At 38.8% G+C, this 18,393-nt stretch overlaps 1 protein-coding gene across 5 annotated transcripts in view; it reads left to right on the forward strand.

Moving 5' to 3' along the window:
* LOC127651826 (catenin delta-1-like) overlaps window positions 1-18,393 on the forward strand; it is a 55,282-nt gene that overhangs the window by 16,594 nt on the left and 20,295 nt on the right. For 4 of the 5 annotated variants that reach the window (XM_052137854.1, XM_052137858.1, XM_052137855.1 and 1 more), the window contains exons 2-9: window positions 6,540-6,691; window positions 9,172-9,243; window positions 11,442-11,567; window positions 11,980-12,260; window positions 13,841-14,119; window positions 14,212-14,467; window positions 16,048-16,270; window positions 16,370-16,562. In XM_052137854.1, coding sequence (XP_051993814.1) covers window positions 6,545-6,691; window positions 9,172-9,243; window positions 11,442-11,567; window positions 11,980-12,260; window positions 13,841-14,119; window positions 14,212-14,467; window positions 16,048-16,270; window positions 16,370-16,562 — 1,577 coding nt within the window. In that variant the 5' untranslated portion in view covers window positions 6,540-6,544. The remainder of the gene's footprint in view (window positions 1-6,539; window positions 6,692-9,171; window positions 9,244-11,441; window positions 11,568-11,979; window positions 12,261-13,840; window positions 14,120-14,211; window positions 14,468-16,047; window positions 16,271-16,369; window positions 16,563-18,393) is intronic. The other variant, XM_052137857.1, reaches the window with a different exon arrangement.

Raw genomic sequence — 18,393 nt, forward strand, 5'->3', positions numbered from 1 at the left:
GATCTCTTCTCACACAGCATCTGATTCACTCTGTTCTCTGTGTGAATGAAACCGGTCTGGTTTCCTCTGTACTCTGCCATTCAGCAGTGACTGCGTGATCACGCCTGCATCTGAAGAGCTTTGTTAGCACCTGTCTCGCTCGCATGCTCTTTTCACAGCTCATGAAGTCCTGGTTTTATTTTCAGTCTGTTATGTTCTCACTATCTCTCACATTTGTTTGCTTTCCATTTTTTTCTGTCTGTTTCTGTTAATGCTTCTTGAATTTGCTTTTTGTATGGGTCATATGGTGCACACTAGGGATGCGCAAAGTGACATTTTTATAATCCAATAGTTGGTGGGTTGTCTGAACGACTAGTCTGTCTTAAGGAAGCCCTTTATAATTTTGCTGACATTTTGGTCTTGTTCATTGTAAACCACATGCCAGTCAGACAGGTTTCTAAGGGGGAGTTTATACTGGATGTGTTCTTGTGGTCAAAAACTGTTTTATGGATTGTGACTGAATGAAACCGATTGTAGGGGTCTCGAAATATTTGTAATTTTTGTTTAATGCAATGCTCGCTCTATGATGGCGCAACAGCCAAAGACATCCATCTGTATGTAAACTAGGGCTGGGCAATAAAACAATATCAATATTTATCGTGATAAAAAATACTCCACTATATCGATGATAAGCTTTTGAGTCATTTTTTTATATTTCGCCTGTGTTCTGCACCTAGACATGCGTGTTGCTAAAAACACTAGCAGTTTGGCTTTCTTGTCGTATGTTTCCACTGGTGCGTGGTGAGCGAATGTGAGCGCTTTCAATTCCTTCCTATGGAAGCAGAGCGTCAAGCTCACGAGGTGGATTGTAAAATTGACAGCAGCGCTGGGCAAGCGATTGGGTTGGGAGTGGCTTTGTGTGGATTCCTTCCGCTTCAGTGGAAACGCAGTCTCAGACTGTATGTAATTGCTATTGCCCCCGCTACGCAGGTCACCGCGTTCCGGACCCCAGCTTGATTCCTCCTTGACTGCAAGACATCATGACGACGGTTATGCCATCTCATCGTCTCTAGTGAGCAGCATGACAAAACAACAGTTCCGGTTACATCATATCTGATCTTTCTGCGCTGTATTCTTTAATATTTTTCTCTAGCACTGAAACACGTCTTCACTGATGCCCTATCCTGGTCCGCACCCGCTTCATCTTTTCCCCACATATGCGTAAACATGAGGTGCCTGTTTCCAGAGTGCCTTTAGACCATAGTTTTTCCTTTCTAAATTTAGTTTTATTAATCGGCATGTTCCAAGCCTTTAATAATAAACTAATCGATTTTTGTTATAATTTGTGAAATTATTCAGATGTCATCATCTCTGACCAGTATGAAAGACAAAACAATTACTAGTTTGTAGCCTAGTCTTTCTCACTTTAATGAAAATAGAAGTAGTTTGTTTGAAGACTTTTACATTTTCAAAAATGTCTCTCTGGAGATAACCCTGAACCCCCATACAGTATCATTCCTCAGTCACAAGGGCTTCTATGCCCCCATACTTGGATATCTGTATGTAAAGAAATATGAAAATAATTTTAATGTAAAAAAATATATATATGTCATTATGATTCAAAATGAACCGATCATCTTATAACATTCATATCCAACTGCACTCAATTGATAAACTCTCTAAAATATTGTAATATTTTCATAGAAGATCCCTCAGACACCACTGCATTGGCTGTGTCTGGTTTTGATGGAGAACCAATATTTCTTTGGTGCTTTTAAGAGATATTTTAGGTTCTAAAGAAAGAAACTGAGATACTCTTTTAAACTATAGAACCATTTATTTAATCTTGTGGATATTCCAAGTTTTGTTCACTGCTCATACTGAATGTAAAAGGCCAGTTTTTGTAATGCGACTCATTCTGATTTTTAAAACAGCTGTTAAATAAAAAGCTGAAAGGGAGAAAGTGGAGAAATTATTTTGAAGAAACTGAAAAAAAAAATAAAGATATTGAAGGACAAGATGCATCGAGATAGTTTTATAATCAAATCGTTACCCTTTGAATCGTAATCTAATCGTGAGTGCAGTGAAGATTCACACCTCTGTTCTGGGATATCTTAAAACAGTCTATGTGGTGAAATTATATTTTTATACTAATTCATGTTCTTATTTATTTCATAATTAGATCATTCAATGTGGAACTATTCTAATATAAAGGCTAAATATCAGTGAGTTACATGACCGATATTCAGCCAGTATACAGTGCATCCAGATAGTATTCAAAGCACTTCACCTTTTCCACAGTTTGCTATGTTGCAGCCTTATTCCAAAACGGATTAAATTAATTATTCTCAAAATTCTACAAACAATACCCCATAATGACAACGTGAAAGAAGTTTGTTTGAAATCTTTGCAAATTTATTAAAAATAAAAAAACGAGTATTCACAGCCTTTGCCATGACACTCAAAATTGAGCTCAGGTGCATCCTGTTTCCACTGATCATCCTTGAGATATTTCTACAACTTGATTGGAGTCCACCTGTGGTAAATTCAGTTGATTGGACATGATTTGGAAAGGCACACACCTGTCTATATAAGGTCCCACAGTTAACAGTGCATGTCAGTGCACAAATCAAGCCATGCAGTCCAAGATGTTGTCTGTAGACCTCCGAGACATTGTATCGAAGCACAGATCTGGGGAAGGGTACAGAACAATTTTTACAGCATTGATGGTCCCAATGAGCACAGTGGCCTCCATCATCCGTAAATCGAAGAAGTTTGGAACCACCAGGACTCTTCCTAGAGCTGGCCGTCTGGCCAAACTGAGCGATTGGGGAGACGTGCCTTAGTCAGGGAGGTGACCAAGAACCCGATGGTCACCCTGACAGAGCTCCAGCGTTTCTCTGTGGAGAGAGGAGAACCTTCCAGAAGAACCATCTCTGCAGCACTCCACCAATCAGGCCTGTTTGGTAGAGTGGCAAAATGACAAAGGAGTGGCTATGGGACAACTCTGTGAATGTCCTTCAGTGGCCCAGCCAGAGCCCAGACTTGAACCCGATTGAACATCTCTGGAGAGATCTGAAAACGGCTGTGCACCGACGCTCCCCATCCAACCTGATGGAGCTTGAGGTCCTGCAAAGAAGAATGGGAGAAACTGCCCAAAAATAGGTGTGCCAAGCTTGTAGCATCATACTCAAAAAGACTTGAGGCTGTAATTGGTGCCAGAGGTGCTTCAACAAAGTATTGAGCAAAGGTGGTGAATACTGTACATGTGACACTATTTATTTATTTTTATAAATTTGCAAAGATTTCAAACAAACTTCTTTCACTTTGTCATTATGGGTTATTGTTTGTAGAATTGAGGAAAATAATGAATTTAATATATTTTGGAATAAGGCTGTAACATAACAAAATGTGGAAAAAGTGAAGCTCTGTGAATAATTTCCGGATGCACTCTATAGGCTAAATATCTATAAACGTTTATTACACAAAACTGGCAAAGTTCACAAAAAATACTTTTGAAATATACATAAGCTTCTAAACATTGCTCATGCATAAAGTAATTTGTAGTTTTACAGTTATTGCATTTTTTTTATATATTTTATGGTTGTGCTTTTTTATTTGTTAAAAAACACCTGGTTTAGACAGGCTGTAGCTATGGTGCTTTAAAGGGGTGAATTTAGAGATTAAGGGTGTTTTCACACTTGGCAGGTTTGGTTCGATTAAAATGAACTCTGGTGCGATTGCTCTGTTAGTGCTGTTCATTTGATCAAGTGTGAATGCTGTCACCCGAACCTTGGTGCGCACTAAACAAGCGTACCGAGACCGCCTGAAAAGTGTATCTCGGTCTGCTTCCAAACAAACTCTGGTACGGTTAGATTGGTCCATGTTGCGTTCATATATCAAAGACGTCTAAACGCACCAAAAACAGAATTAATTTGCCTAATACTGCCCTCAAGCATACCTGGTTCTTCTCATCATAGGAGCTATGTTTCCCATTACAGTTCAGTACTGACGTCGGAACAGCCTGTCAGCTGTCCTTGCAGCATATCTTTGTTTGTGTGTACAACGGAGGAATGCCTGGCATTGTTTTGACTCCTTTACACATTTTATTAACTCTTCGTTTGTTCTCAGCTGGTAAAAATACCTCCATATATACATATATAAATCCAACGAACACATTTTGGCCAGCATTTTTTTGATTGATTTAAAAAAATATACTACATAAAAGCTGTCCAATCAGATTGTGACTTTTTCCTGATGCCTTTGGTTTCTTATCGATAGGTTCGCCAATGCCAATGCTAAGTGAACCAGGACTAAATGTATCGTTTTCTTTTTTTGGTCCGGACCAAGAGAACTGAACTACAAGTGTGAATACACCCTAAATTTCTCAGAGAAAGTTTATCAGGCTGTTAGTCCAACAGCACACAGAAGTTCAGTGTGCTGTCAACCTGCGAAAACCCTCTCTGAGAAGTTACCTCTCTAAATTCAATTTAAAGTCCCAATGTTAGAAATATTTTTTTTTTGCTAAAACTAAAATTAGAACAAAGTCTAGATAAACTAATTCAGTCGTTTTCAATCCTGGTCATGGAGTACCACACAACTGCGCATTTTGGTGTTTCTCTTATGCCTCCTATACACTACACGACTTTCAAAGACGTCAGATCGTGGTACCGTTCATATTACACAACTGTCTGTCTTGTCATTTGAAGTCGTAGCGTTTTCAAATTCAACAAGAATCAACGACAGGTGTGAACACATTACAAAACATTTCACTACTGACTAATCCCAGATGACTCTGCCTGGACTCCGAATTACGTTTCAGATCAGAGTACATGCGAGAATTGATATGAAAACAAATGCATGATATGTTATGCATTTCACAATATGATGTGTGTTTTTAATCATATTTTATTAGGTACAATATGAAAGTACCTCCTACTGAAAACTCTACCTATTTGCTTACCTGTCTGTCCAAGAGACTTGGCAATTTCTCTTCAACTCTTCTCTTTCTCCACCTGGCTGTGGTACAGATCAGATGAAACATCAAATAAGCACTGGTGCTCGTGCCAAAGTTCCAAAAAATGTTCCTCCATTTCTTCGGTCCAATGAGACTTTCTTGATACTGCAGCCATGCTTGCTGATGTTCTGTTGCAGGTACATCAGGACTCCTACCACTGAAACTTCCCGTGCCCCATTTCTTGCCCTTTCATTGGCTGTAGGTCAACACTGTAGTTGTATTCAGTGAAAACATATTTTACATTGCAGGATTTGGAAGCGCAGACAGGTACAGCTATTTAACACGTCTGCACTTCTCTATCGCATTTTTGATAGTTCATACATTGCGTTCGTTGTTCACGGGTGCGAGCTCTGATTTGCCTTCAATTTCAGGCTTTTGTCGGCAATCTCCACAAAACTGTCGGCGAGCAAAAATCGGGCTTAAAATTGTGTAGTGTAAACTAATATTTTTGTTTTATTATCCTGGCATTGAGGTAAAAAATGTCACCACTGCTGTGATGGGGTTTCATATACAGTTGCTGAGAGCTTGACCGTTATGCCACATCCACACCAATACGGTTTCATTTAAAAACGCATACTTTTTCTGCGTTTTCAAGTTTTGGCCTTCCGTCAACACTAAGACTGAGCTTTTTGAAACCACTCTGACAAGTGGATACATTTGAAAATGCCGTCTTCGTTTTGTAGTGTGGATCGGAAAAATTATGACACATTTGTTGTTATGTGATTCAGTCATGTGATCCATTCAACCAAAACACTCGAGATGCGTTATAGCAGTGCTGTTGTGCATGATATTCACTTTGATAGCATTATTAAAAATACATTTTATTTTGAAGGAATGCAAGGTGAATGTAAAAATGTTACGGGAACATAACTTGGAATTGGTGTTTGGTGATGGAACAGAAGATCAGTTGCATTTCAGACCGTTTTTTTATTTTTCCATGTTGCAGTAAGGGGATTTTAAGCATTTTCATACATTTCCGTGTGGACTGAGCGTTTCAAAAACAAAAATGCAATTTTCAAATGTACATGGATTCATGTAGACATAGCCTAAATTGGCATCTTACTGTGTTCTGACTGTTGGAATCGACCATTGTGGAAACGTTGAAGTGGATTTTTTTCTTTTGCTGTTGGAAAAATGGGAAGGCAAAAATATTTGCTGTGCTCCCTTATTTACTGCTATAGAAGATTACCCTGCTGTAGTTTACTTCTGTTTAAAAAAGGATCCATTTAGGTTTTGGAGCCTCCACTAATGAGCTGATTAGTTGAATCTGGTGTGTTAGTTTAGAGAGATATCCAAAATGTATTGTGCGGGGTTCCTCCTGGACCAAGATTGGGAAACACTGAACTAATCGTCCATCCTGACACATCCCTAGTGCACACCATCTTAGATGGGGCTCTGCATTTCTCTGTACAAGTGTCTGTTGTTCTGCATGGAGTGCATGCAGGCATGTTTCTCTCTTGTGTTTTCAGGAGATGTGTGGAGTGTGTAAAGCACTCGTTCTCATGATGTGTGTGCGAGTGTAACCCTGTCCTCTTTCTCTCAGTGTGTATGGAGCAGTGTGAGAATGCCGCATCTCTCCTGGCCTCCGTGCGAGAGCAGGAGATGCAGTTTGAGCGTCTGACTCGAGCTCTGGAGGAGGAGAGGAGGAGTGTGGGGCCCTCCGGAACCCTTCCCCGCCCCCTCCCCACCCTGCAGGTAACGCCTTCCCAGCCAATCATGCAGCAGCAGGGTTCCCCACGTCATCACCCTGTGATGTTTCACCCCCATGTTCATCTTAAATGTCATCTTGCCCCACCTCCCTGCATCTCTTACAACAGTATCACTTTGCACCATTGCATCTGTTGTAATCTTGGACACCTTGAGGAGCATGGCGATTAACCCTTATTTCACCATTGCGTTCCTTGCCATTGTTTTGTTTTTATTTGTATCAATCGCATTCTTCTGTCATCATTGATGCTGCCATCATTTACACACCAAGTTTAAATTTCCCTTGCATGGTGTTTCTTCGTACCCCCCAGTTTGTGTTGCCATCACATTATTCCTTCTTCAAACCTTGACGTTTTATGTCTTGTCATTTTTTTGAATGCCACCAATTGGTCTTCACAAAAGCATGTCTGTATGTTGTACATATGTAATAACCAACTGTCTGTCTGACTATGTGGATTGAATGTTCTTCAATGAAGAGGAATTCTGTGTTTGTTTTTTCACTGTCCTTATGCTGAATGTCTCAATTATCACAGAAACTTTCTCAACACCCAAACCCCCTTCCACTGATGTCTGAGCGCAGAGATAACAAACCGGTTTAGTAAGTCGAGTCTCCCTTGTGTTTAGAAGAGGATTTTGGAAAGCTCTGTCTTTTGGTTTATCAACACGAACACATTAAGTATAGTCTTGACCTTTTTCAGCTGGCTCTTCTCAATTTTAAATCACTGTTTGAATTAGAGGACTTGTCTGATTGGTTACACAATGGAGGACACGCCTCCCAGGCGATGACTGTGTTTGCAAGTGATTTATTAAAATGGAAAGGTTGATTTCCAGCAAATACTTAAACACATTAACTTTTGTTGCTTGTCTCTTAAATACATCATACTAACACAGTATAGCAGGAAAAAAGCATCTCATAAACATTTAAGTGTTAGTTCACCCAAAATTAGAATTATGGCACTTCCTTTTGGATGTTGTTCTAAAACAGTGACTTTCTGTCTTCCATTGAACACACAAGATTTGTAAAATAGTGTTTTTTTCCTTCAAACAATGACCAAAGATTATGAGATTGCACCATAAACATTCTATAAAGGTAGTACATACAATCTCTACGCTATATTTCAAGTCTTCTGAAGCAACATGATAGCATTGTGCGAGGAACAGCCAGAAATGGAAGTTGTTATTGACAAAAATCTTCCACCTTGGCCATCAAATCTCATTTGCGCACATTCAAACTTGGCACTTCAAGATGTGTCGTACCAGGTTTGACGCAGTGATAAGACATGCAAGACCAAATAAACTCATCTGATTATTTGATTTGATGTCCAAACAAACACACAATTGCGCATATTGGATTAGCTGGTTAACGGCAGTCAAGGTGTTTACATGCAATGCAAAGCCGTTTTTTTTTTTTTTTTCTTAAAACGTTTATGGCCTTGAGGCATTTGCATGGCCTTAGACATTGTTGTTTTATAAAGCAGTCTGTGTAAAATCGGACATGTAAATGTGCTCAAGTGATAATTGATGATGACGCCAAACCTGGTGCTGATGACGCTCCATGTTTGAATGAATCACAAGCACAAATGAGATTTGAGACTTTCTGCCTAAAATCTCCTTTTTTGTTTTATGGAAAAAAGTCATGTGTGTTTGGAACAACATGAGGGTGAGTAAATAAAGACATAAACAATTATAATAATTATAAATATATATATATATTATTTTTTTCATTTTTGAAAGAACTATTCCTTTCTAAAATCCTCTGATCTTTTCTGATTTGTACACAATATTCTCTCTCACATACATACACACACACACACACACACACACACACACACACACACACACATATAGAGATAAGAGGCTGGTCACTGGTGTTTGGAACGCCACTTCAAGGCATATCTCCTCTCTGTTGACATAGTTGTGCTGATATTAACATGCTGAGCAGGCTCTGTTCCTACCTGCTGACAGGTTCCCACAACCCGCCTGTCAGTTAAGATTACCGTAAACCTTCACGGCTCCCTCTGTGGACCGCGAGTAGTACAGCAGCGCGGTAGAGCACGTAGAGAATTTGAGTGGCGCTGCATGCCATTGTTGTGTAAATGCATGAGTAATATTCTCTGGTAGTCATCCCCCTTGCCTCATTCATGGTATTTGTTCATCCATCATTTATTTCCGCTACACTGTCATGTTTTTCTTTTATAATGGTATAATTAATTTCAGTCACTTGAGTAATTTGTCATTTACCCATACGCATCCTTTGCATGGACATAATCATTTCAAAAGATTCCGTTTTTTTTTATTGTGTGTTGCACATGCAGTATTTATTCTGTGTCCTGCTGTGGGCACTGTGAACATATAGCATTGTTCAGTGCCACGATCACTGGCCACTTTGTCGCCTCCCCCCATTATGGTGCGTGTTTTTTGTTGTCGTAACGCTCTCTTTCCCCCTCTCCCTTTCTCTGTTTCTCTAGAACGGGCGTGTCACTGGTGATGTGGATTTAGAACGGCTCAAATTAAGCGAAGGATACATAAACGGGACACAGGTTAGTATGTGGTGTCCAGGGCTCAACAATAAGGCCCATTGTGTTAAGTAGACTTAGCTTGCCCTGCCAAGTGCCAACAGCAAATTTGATAAATTACATTTTTTGTCAGATTTTGAATTAGGCTAAACATTAAAGTGGCATTTTTAATTACTTCACCCAATGACCACCAAATGCAATGAATGAATAAACCATAGCTTTGCATAGAATACCAACTTATAGTTGTTTCTGCATATTAAAATTGGATAGAAGTATTTTAACATCAATAGAATTAATTTGTTTAAATATTATATTCGAGAAAAGCTGTAATGTAGCTTTACATTTGTATATAAATTACTATTGCTGGAAAGTGATTGCATGGTGTTAAAAATTAGTTTTTATTTTAAATACTGAATATTTGACAAATCAGACAAATTAATCTTTACTGCTGCAATAAATCAATAAAATCGATAATCAACAACTGATTTCAATCAGTGACTTTATAGTAGTGACAAATGTGTTTGCATTATAAAACTTATTTGAAAAGTGGGGGAGACAAGTTGGCATTTTGATAAATATTTTGGGCATGACATTTAAGTTTAAATGTTTCCGTAAATAAATCCTACATATAATTCAAGAAAAATATTTTATAAGAACAGTAACTGTGTCCCAAAAGTTTATAGAGCAAAGACATTACAGTAATGTCATGTATGGTAATGCAGAACATTCTTCGTCCTACCAGTTTAAACTTGGAATGTGGTTTAATTTTTCTTATAATTTATAACGGAGTTGTTTTGTTTGTTTGGTTGCTTCCAAACTTTGGACAAACTTTTTTTTTTATGTATGCAATGGTAACATTTATATTTGAAAGCTTTTTTACGCAACATATAGCATACAATAATTTTATGCTTTTTAAAAAATTAAATTATTATTATTTTTTTTTTTTTATCAAATTAATAAATCATCAAAAATGTATTTATTATCAAAATAATTGTTAGTTGCAGCCCTACAAATATTTGTTAGCCAGCTAGAAAATATTACCTTGGTGGCACAATGTTCAATGCATCACAGAAATCCATGAAATGCTATTTTCTTATTTTCTTATTTTTCCTTAGGTCCACTGATAATGTCAAAGTTTTTTTGCACCAAAGCTGTCATAGTTTAATAATAAATAAAAAATGTCCACCCCGTCTATGGCCCGCTGACTGAAATGCTCGGTTTTGGCCTTAGCTTATCATTTAAACTTCAATGTAAACGGACACTGTTCTGATTGGCTAACATCGTGCAGCCCCTCAAATTCAGCCATATTTGAAACTCAATCGAAAGAGAATAAACAAGCTCTAAAGCTAAATTTCAGGGTTTACACACACCCATTCTTCAATAACATTTCCTTTGTGGAGTGGTGATGTAGTGGGCTAAGGCACATAACTGTTAATGAGGAGGTCGCTGGTCCGATTCCCACAGCCACCACCATTGTTTCCTTGAACAAGAGACTTAACTCCAGGTTGCTCCAGGGGGATTGTCCCTGTAATAAGTGCACTGTAAGTCACTTTGGATAAAAGCGTCTGACAAATGCGTAAATGTACAAAGTTTGAATCGTATTATGACTGGTTCACAAGCAGGCAACGTTGTTATTAGCCGCACAAACACAGTCTATAGCACGGTAAAACATGACATACACACACCGGTGCACTGAGGCGCAGATGGCCAGAAATGCATCGAAATGGTAAAAGATGTCCAGCTAGTGCTTGTTTATATACACCAACAATTAAAAACAAATGTTGTGGTGTGTAAAAAACTGAGCAATGTCTCATGACATCACTAGCACAGTTTTTATAACGAGATGTTTCAATAAAGTGGGAGATATAAACTTGCTCTAATTTTGACTGGGGAGGAAGTTTTGAGTTCTGAAATTTACTGTATGTTTTTATATAAACATGAGTAATATTGCACCCACGAACGCAGACAGACTGTGACAGTTCAACAAACTGGCCTGAAAGTGTCTCCCCCTGGCCATGATTTTAGTTAACCATGAGAGATGCTCTTGTGCATACTTTTACGCTTATTGAATTCCTCTGTTTCTGAAGGAACTTGTTAGTGTGTGTCGTCATTGACACCTGCGAATGCTCTGTGACCAGATGTTGTGTTTGTGTGATTGGAACACACTTCCTGTTCTTTGCTTTTGCTCACTATTGTTCTTTGTTTGTGCATCAATGCTACAGTACAGGATGTTGGACCCTGGTCATATTGTTGAGTCTGTAATGGTGGAGGAAGATCCTCATGAGGTACCGCCAGTAATTTCAGTCGAAACCAGTGATGATGGCACAACACGCCGCACTGAGACTACAGTAAGTTTGTGTGCACTTAAAAAGGAATTGCTATATATATATATGCTAAACTGGTGTGTTCAATAGCACATTGTCATATTATCATATTTATACTGTGGTGCTAAAATTGGTATCAAGAACCGTGAAATTTGAAAACTGACTATTGAAATTTTGGTACCATGAATACACTAATATAAATACTTTGATAATTTACTGTATATAGCCATATTTTAGCTTTTTTTTTTTTTGATGAACAGGCTGACATTTTTCTCATTATTCACTGATAATCTTCACTGTTTCAAAGTTTGTTTTCATGAACTTTGGTTATTGTATTGACGTCCAACCTGCACCATATTTGATTAGAGAGTTGCAGGTTCAGTTGAGCAAAGTTGGCAAAGTACAGAGCTACAGTATTTTTCTCCCTCTATTTTAGGTCAAGAAGGTCACAAAGACCACCACCACACGATCAGTCATTCCCTCTGTCTCTGACACACTCTCTGTGGACGGTACTGGTTCAGTCACCGGCATGAGTTATAACACCCCGATGGACCGTGTGTACAGGCCACCAGGTGGACCCATGGACTACCCCACTGCTACTGTCCCTCGTAACTACCACTATGGACCTCCAGGCGGTTATGACGACTACCGCAGCGGACCTCCTTCGGAAGCCTACACTAGCCTCAGTCGAGGAACTCGTATGGATGACCGCTACAGGTGCGTGCCTACTTTATGGAGCTAACTATATGGCAGTGTTATAGATGTGCAGCGGTTTATTGACATGCAACTCACCATAAAATGTTTAGGAAGTCAAAATGAATGGGTTTATCACCTTTTAAATGGATGAAATGCTTCCCATATCTTTTGGTGATGTCGAGGGCTGTTTGTCCTATAAAACTTAATAGTATTTTGTCACGAATTCATCTGTCACTTGGTAAACTGGAACAAATATTTATACAGTACAATCCTTTTGTTAGACTGGCACTTTTATCACCTTGGTTGTTTATGCATTTACAAAATTGTCATGTAAATAATTTGGCATTTTGTTGGGCCTATGTATTACATGGAAATAGTAGTACATTTTAAAAATTATATATATATTATATAAATACACACACTTACACACACACACACACACACACACGCTCTGGAAATAAATTAAGAGACCAGTACAAAATGATCAGTTTCTCTGGATTTACTATTTATAGGTATGTGTTTGAGTAAAATTAACAATTTTGTTTTATTCTATAAAATGCTGACCACATTTCGCCCAAATTCCAAATGTCATTTAGAGCATTTATTTGTAGAAAATGACAACTGGTCAGAATAACTAAAGATGCAGTGTTTGCAAAGTAAACAAGCTCATATTAATTTTTAAAAACCATAAAACTAAAGCTTTAACTTTGGAAGAGTCCATAAATCAATATTTGGTGGAATAAACCTGATGTTTAATCACAGCTTTCATGTGGCTTATCATGCTCTCTTCCAGTCTTTCACATTGCTGTTGGGTAACTTTTTGCCACTCCTTATGCAAAAGTGAAAGCAGCTTGGCTTTGTTTGATGGCTTATGGCCAACCATCTTCCTCTATCACATTCCAGAAGTTTTCAATGGGGTTCAGGACTGGAGATTGGGCTGGCCATGACAGGGTCTTGATCCAGTGGTCCTCCATCCACACATTGATTAACCTAGCTGTGTGGCATGGAGTATTGTCCTGCTGGAAAAAACAATCCTCAGAGTTGGGAAACATTGTCAGACCAGAAGGAAGCAAGTCTTACAGGATAACCTTGTACGTGATCATCATCGATCTTCCACCAAATTTCACAGTGGTTGCAAGACACTGTGGCTTTTAGGCCTCTACAGGTCTCTCTGTGTAACAGTTAGACAACCAGGTGGAGGATCGGTGATGATCTGGGGTGTTTGAGCAATGCTGGAATCGGGCAGATTCGCCTTTTGCGTTGGATGCATGAATCAAGCCACGTATAAGGTTATCTTATTTATTATAATAAACTATGTGTTGATATTTGCCGACAACCAATAGTTCCAAAAGCAACTATCAGCACTGATTAATCTGTAAAACCGAAATATGGGTTGACATCGATTTCACGTTTGATTTCAAAGTCCTTTTTATATATTTTTTTTTAGATAAACAGTTTTAGCATGAAGTTGGGTCATCATTTCATGCCTCATGTCAATCTGGATCTTGAAGCGAGAACATTTAACCAATTTAAATGTGTACTATTGTAATAGCTCATCAATTAAGAAAGTTTTCTTCTTGACCATGTTACTTACTCCATAGGCCTGTAGATGGCTACCGCACACTGGACTCTGCTTACCGCGCACAGAGCCGGCCACAGTTGGACCCGTACGCAGCTCAGCCTCAGGTGGGACGTATGGGCAGTGCTCTGGAGATCACTGGGGTCCTGCAGCGATTCGTCCCAGAGCCCTACGGCCTGGAGGATGATCAGAGGAGCCTGGGATACGATGATCCTGATTATGGCATGGGGACGCCAATACACTATAGCACAATGCCCCGGCTAGCACATGCACTCCATGCCCCACCCCCACGTAGGACCGGGTTAGTGTGTTTCCATTATATTAAAGGGATAGATCACCCAAAAATGAAAATTCTGTCACCTTGTACTGACCTTCATGTAATAATCTGTCTAGGTCATATGAGGGCACACTGGATGGCGATATGAGTGGAGCTGGTGATATGTATTATTGGGGAGTCGGAGCCCCATTGGCTCAGGGAGAGAGAGGCAGCATGGCATCATTGGACAGCACACTGCGGAAAGGCCCTGCCCCCAACACATGGAGGCAGCCAGAACTTCCTGAAGTCATCGCTATGCTCAACTATCGCCTGGACCCTGTAAAAAGCAACGCTGCAGCCTACTTGCAGCATCTCACCTTTAAGAACGATAAGGTTAGTTTGTATTCCCACAGAAAGCTCTATAGCAGTGGCTCTCAACCAGGGGTCGGGACCCACTGGGGGCCTCGGCACACTTCCAGGGGGGCCTCAAGTTCTCTTATTTAAAATACGAAAGATTATAGATATAAATTATTATAATTAAACTTTTTATGAAGAATATACAGTTATAGACATTTCTGGGATCACAAGTTTTAAGGAAATATCTTATAATAGATATATTTTTAATATAAATATCTAATATAAGCCTACATAGGGGGGCCTTCAAATATTTTCTCTGACAATGGGAGGCCTTGGAGTCAAAAAGGTTGAGAACCACTTATAGGTGTGAATCTTCACTGGCCTCACAATTCGATTCGGTTACTATTCTAAGGGTAACTATTCGGTTATAAAATTATTCTCAATGCATCTTGTCCAATTTCTATCTTTTTTCAGTTTCTTCAAAATTAATTTTTTTCAATTTTTGTCCCCTTTTAGCTTTTTATTTAACAGCCGTTTTAAAAATCAGAATGAGTCGCATTACAGTAAACTGTTACATTCTGTTACAAACTTTTAATGCCACATTCAGTATGAGCTGTGAACAAAACATGGAACATCCACAAGATTAAATAAATGGTTCTATAGTTTAAAAGATTTTCACGTTTTCTTTCTTTAGGACCTCTTAAAAGCACCAAATAAATATTGGTTCTCCATCAAAACATACTGAATACTATTACTTCAACTGATTATATCATTATTTTTATTTTTAAGCTCTGTAAATCATTTAATAGTATTTATTATTTAAAATGAATCTATGCCATGCTATTCGTTTTCATTTTTAAGCACAAATGGATGTTGCTGGTCCTGGATGAGAGAGATATCTGCTGTCACCTTCTCCTCTCCTCTCCTGCATAGGTGATAGTATAGCAGTTTAAATAGCGGAGTTGTTGCTTCAAAAATGTATCTAGCGTCCTGAAGGCACTGTTCTATCTGTTTGCTCTGCGAGTAGAAGATAAAACCTTTATCATCAAGTGTGCGCACTTTTGTCCGTAATTAAATGAAAACATCACCGACATCTCCCGAACCGCTGCCTCATCATTATTTTCTTCTGTTTTCCCCCGGTGTGTGCAAATCAGTGCAATTATGGGTGCAAGTTCACCTTTCGTGTTGTTTGTTGGCTTCTTAACACGAATCAACTATCCCGTTGCCATGTGCGTGGGTTTCGTTCGGGCACAAATGGTCATGTGTTTGATACTGCTGATCTGCAAACAGTCGTGTTTGTGCACTTGAATTTAGTGGATGCACTTATCTCGTGTCTTTGTTTCTACGTCTGTCTTTGGCGTGCACCACTGCTGTACTGGGATTTAAACTGAACTCTGAATTGATTCTGATTCCTTTGAGAATCGATTCAGAACCATTTGAGTATGAATCACAATTCATCGCTGAAACGATTTTTTCCAACAGCTCTAGAACTACTGCTGTATAGGTCCGGTCAATGTACGACAGGATACAGCGTCAACAAATAATCTCCTAATCTGAATTTGGCCCTCACTATGCTGTTGCACAACTCGCAAGCTCTATGCACTTTTTCTGTGCAGGTGAAATCAGAAGTAAGGCGAATGAAGGGGATCCCAGCCCTGGTGTCAATGCTTGATAACCCAAAGAAGGAGGTGCATTACGCAGCATGCGGAGCTCTCAAGAACATCTCGTACGGACGAGATCCAGATAACAAGATAGCCATCAAGAACTGTGATGGAATTCCCGCCCTGGTGCGGCTATTGAGGAAGACAAGGGATCAGGACCTCACAGACACTATAACAGGTATATAAAAAGATCTTGCTCTTAGTCATCAGAGGATCTTTTGGAACTTGAATACTGTAGTTAAAGTGATGATGATGATGTCGACTTGTCTTCTGTAAGGCACGCTGTGGAACCTGTCATCTCATGACTCTGTAAAGATGGAGATTGTGGATCACGCGCTGCACGCTCTGTCTGATGAGGTGATGGTTCCACACTCGGGCTGGGAGAGGGGGAACGAAGGGGGAGAGGAGAGCTGCAAACCCAGACACTTGGAGTGGGAGACGGCACTCACCAACACTGCCGGCTGCTTAAGGTACAGCGAGAAAGAGACGGTTGACTTTTTGTGAGGTTGATTGCTAAATCTACACTTTTTACACTAGTGACTATTTTTCAGGGTAGGTTTTGTTTTCACTTCTTGCCCAGGATAATGTTACACATGTTGACCATTTGTGACAACTTGCCCCAGTTATGGGGTAAGTTGTCACTATGAAACCTGCTATTAAACCACACTTAACCCCCAGCAATTACGAAAATAAAATCTATGCCTCACTTTAAATCTACATTGCATTAAGCAACCTCTTAAAGGCTTTTTAGCTAAATGTAAAAAGTAAAACAAATGGCCCCTCGCTAAGCCCTGCCGTAAAAGCGCTTCTGACCAATCCTGTCTCAGCAAATGTTGCACGTCCGCCATTACTCTGACACGTGTTTTCTATTTTCCAATGATAGCCTATGGAAGTAATGTGTTTGGCTAATTTTATGTGCAATTTTATCAAAATAATAAAAAAAATGTCAAACATGTTGTTGCCGGGTAATTTTTAATAGTGACACGCGTTGCATAGAGAGGATACACGCAGTGTTTTTCTTTCTTTTTTTTTTATATTTTGAAAAGTCTGGAGAAGAGCATTTTATGGATTAAACTTTGTCAGCCCTCATTCACAAATGAACATATAACATCTCCAACAACACCTACATTTGCTTCAAAGCAAATTCCATTATTAGCTATAACTTTAATTTATGTATCAATTCAAGTCATAGTAAAGGCGATTAGTAAATAAACCGTTCACAGCAGCAAAATTAGTGTGTTATGAGATTAAAAACACTGTTCTCTTAATCGCTATTAAATGAAGTTTTTCTTTTCAAGTGACTAATCGTTTTCCTTGATTCTGATTCACAGTCTCCACAGGTTTAGTCAAATGACTGTAATTTAACAGTTTCTTTAACCAAAAACTTAAGATAAATGTGCATTACAATTTCACTCTTCATTCCAGCCCACATAATATCCATTTAGAGAATATTTTGCCAAAAAAACGTGCCATCCATGGCAATCTCCCATTCATTCCAATGGGGAGTTCTGCAGAGCTTGTCAGAGCAAGCAAACTTAACTAAGGGGAGCGGAGCTTAGCGAAGTGTCAATTGAGGCACAAACCAATTGACAAAACAACAAAAATGTAAAAGTTACTTACAAAAATATTAAAACATTGTTTTGCCAACAAATTTTGGAATTGATAAATTGTATACATTTATGACATTTCAAAACACAAGACAACATACCCAGTAAAATTTTGACAATATGACAAAATGTGACTTGCCTTCATAATATAGTTGACTCTATACTGCTTTTATATAATCCAGTGTGGTTTTGAAATGTTCACTTGTTTACCCAAGACCTATAACAAAAGTATGATTGAATATTAGATATGACATATGATGAAAATTTACTACAGAGTGTAGAAGTCACAGCAATTATTCTTATTTAAGGGGGTTTTGAAGTAATGTTTGAGAACAACATATAAAACCACTGCTAGTGAAAAGACACATTTGCGAAGTTGTACTTTTGAATCCATATTATATTGTTACTGAAATGTAGCCTTTGAGACAACTAACCTGATCTCCCTTATATATTTTTGGTTGTCATACATTTAGTGGTGGTGTTTTAATTGGAATGCTGACAAAGTGCTGCCCTGTAGAATTTATTTAGCTGTAAGACTCTCTCGGAAAGGTAGTGTCTTTAAATTAATCCCATTTAAAGCTCCACGCCAAAGCCATACACATTAAGATAAATGTCTTTGGCTGTTTTGAATGCAAACACATTTTATGTTAACTCCCCAAAGAAACCTGTTCGATCAGGATCAGGTGAAACCGAA

Source organism: Xyrauchen texanus, chromosome 11, assembly GCF_025860055.1.
Source record: "Xyrauchen texanus isolate HMW12.3.18 chromosome 11, RBS_HiC_50CHRs, whole genome shotgun sequence".
Classification (NCBI taxonomy): Eukaryota; Metazoa; Chordata; class Actinopteri; order Cypriniformes; family Catostomidae; genus Xyrauchen; species Xyrauchen texanus.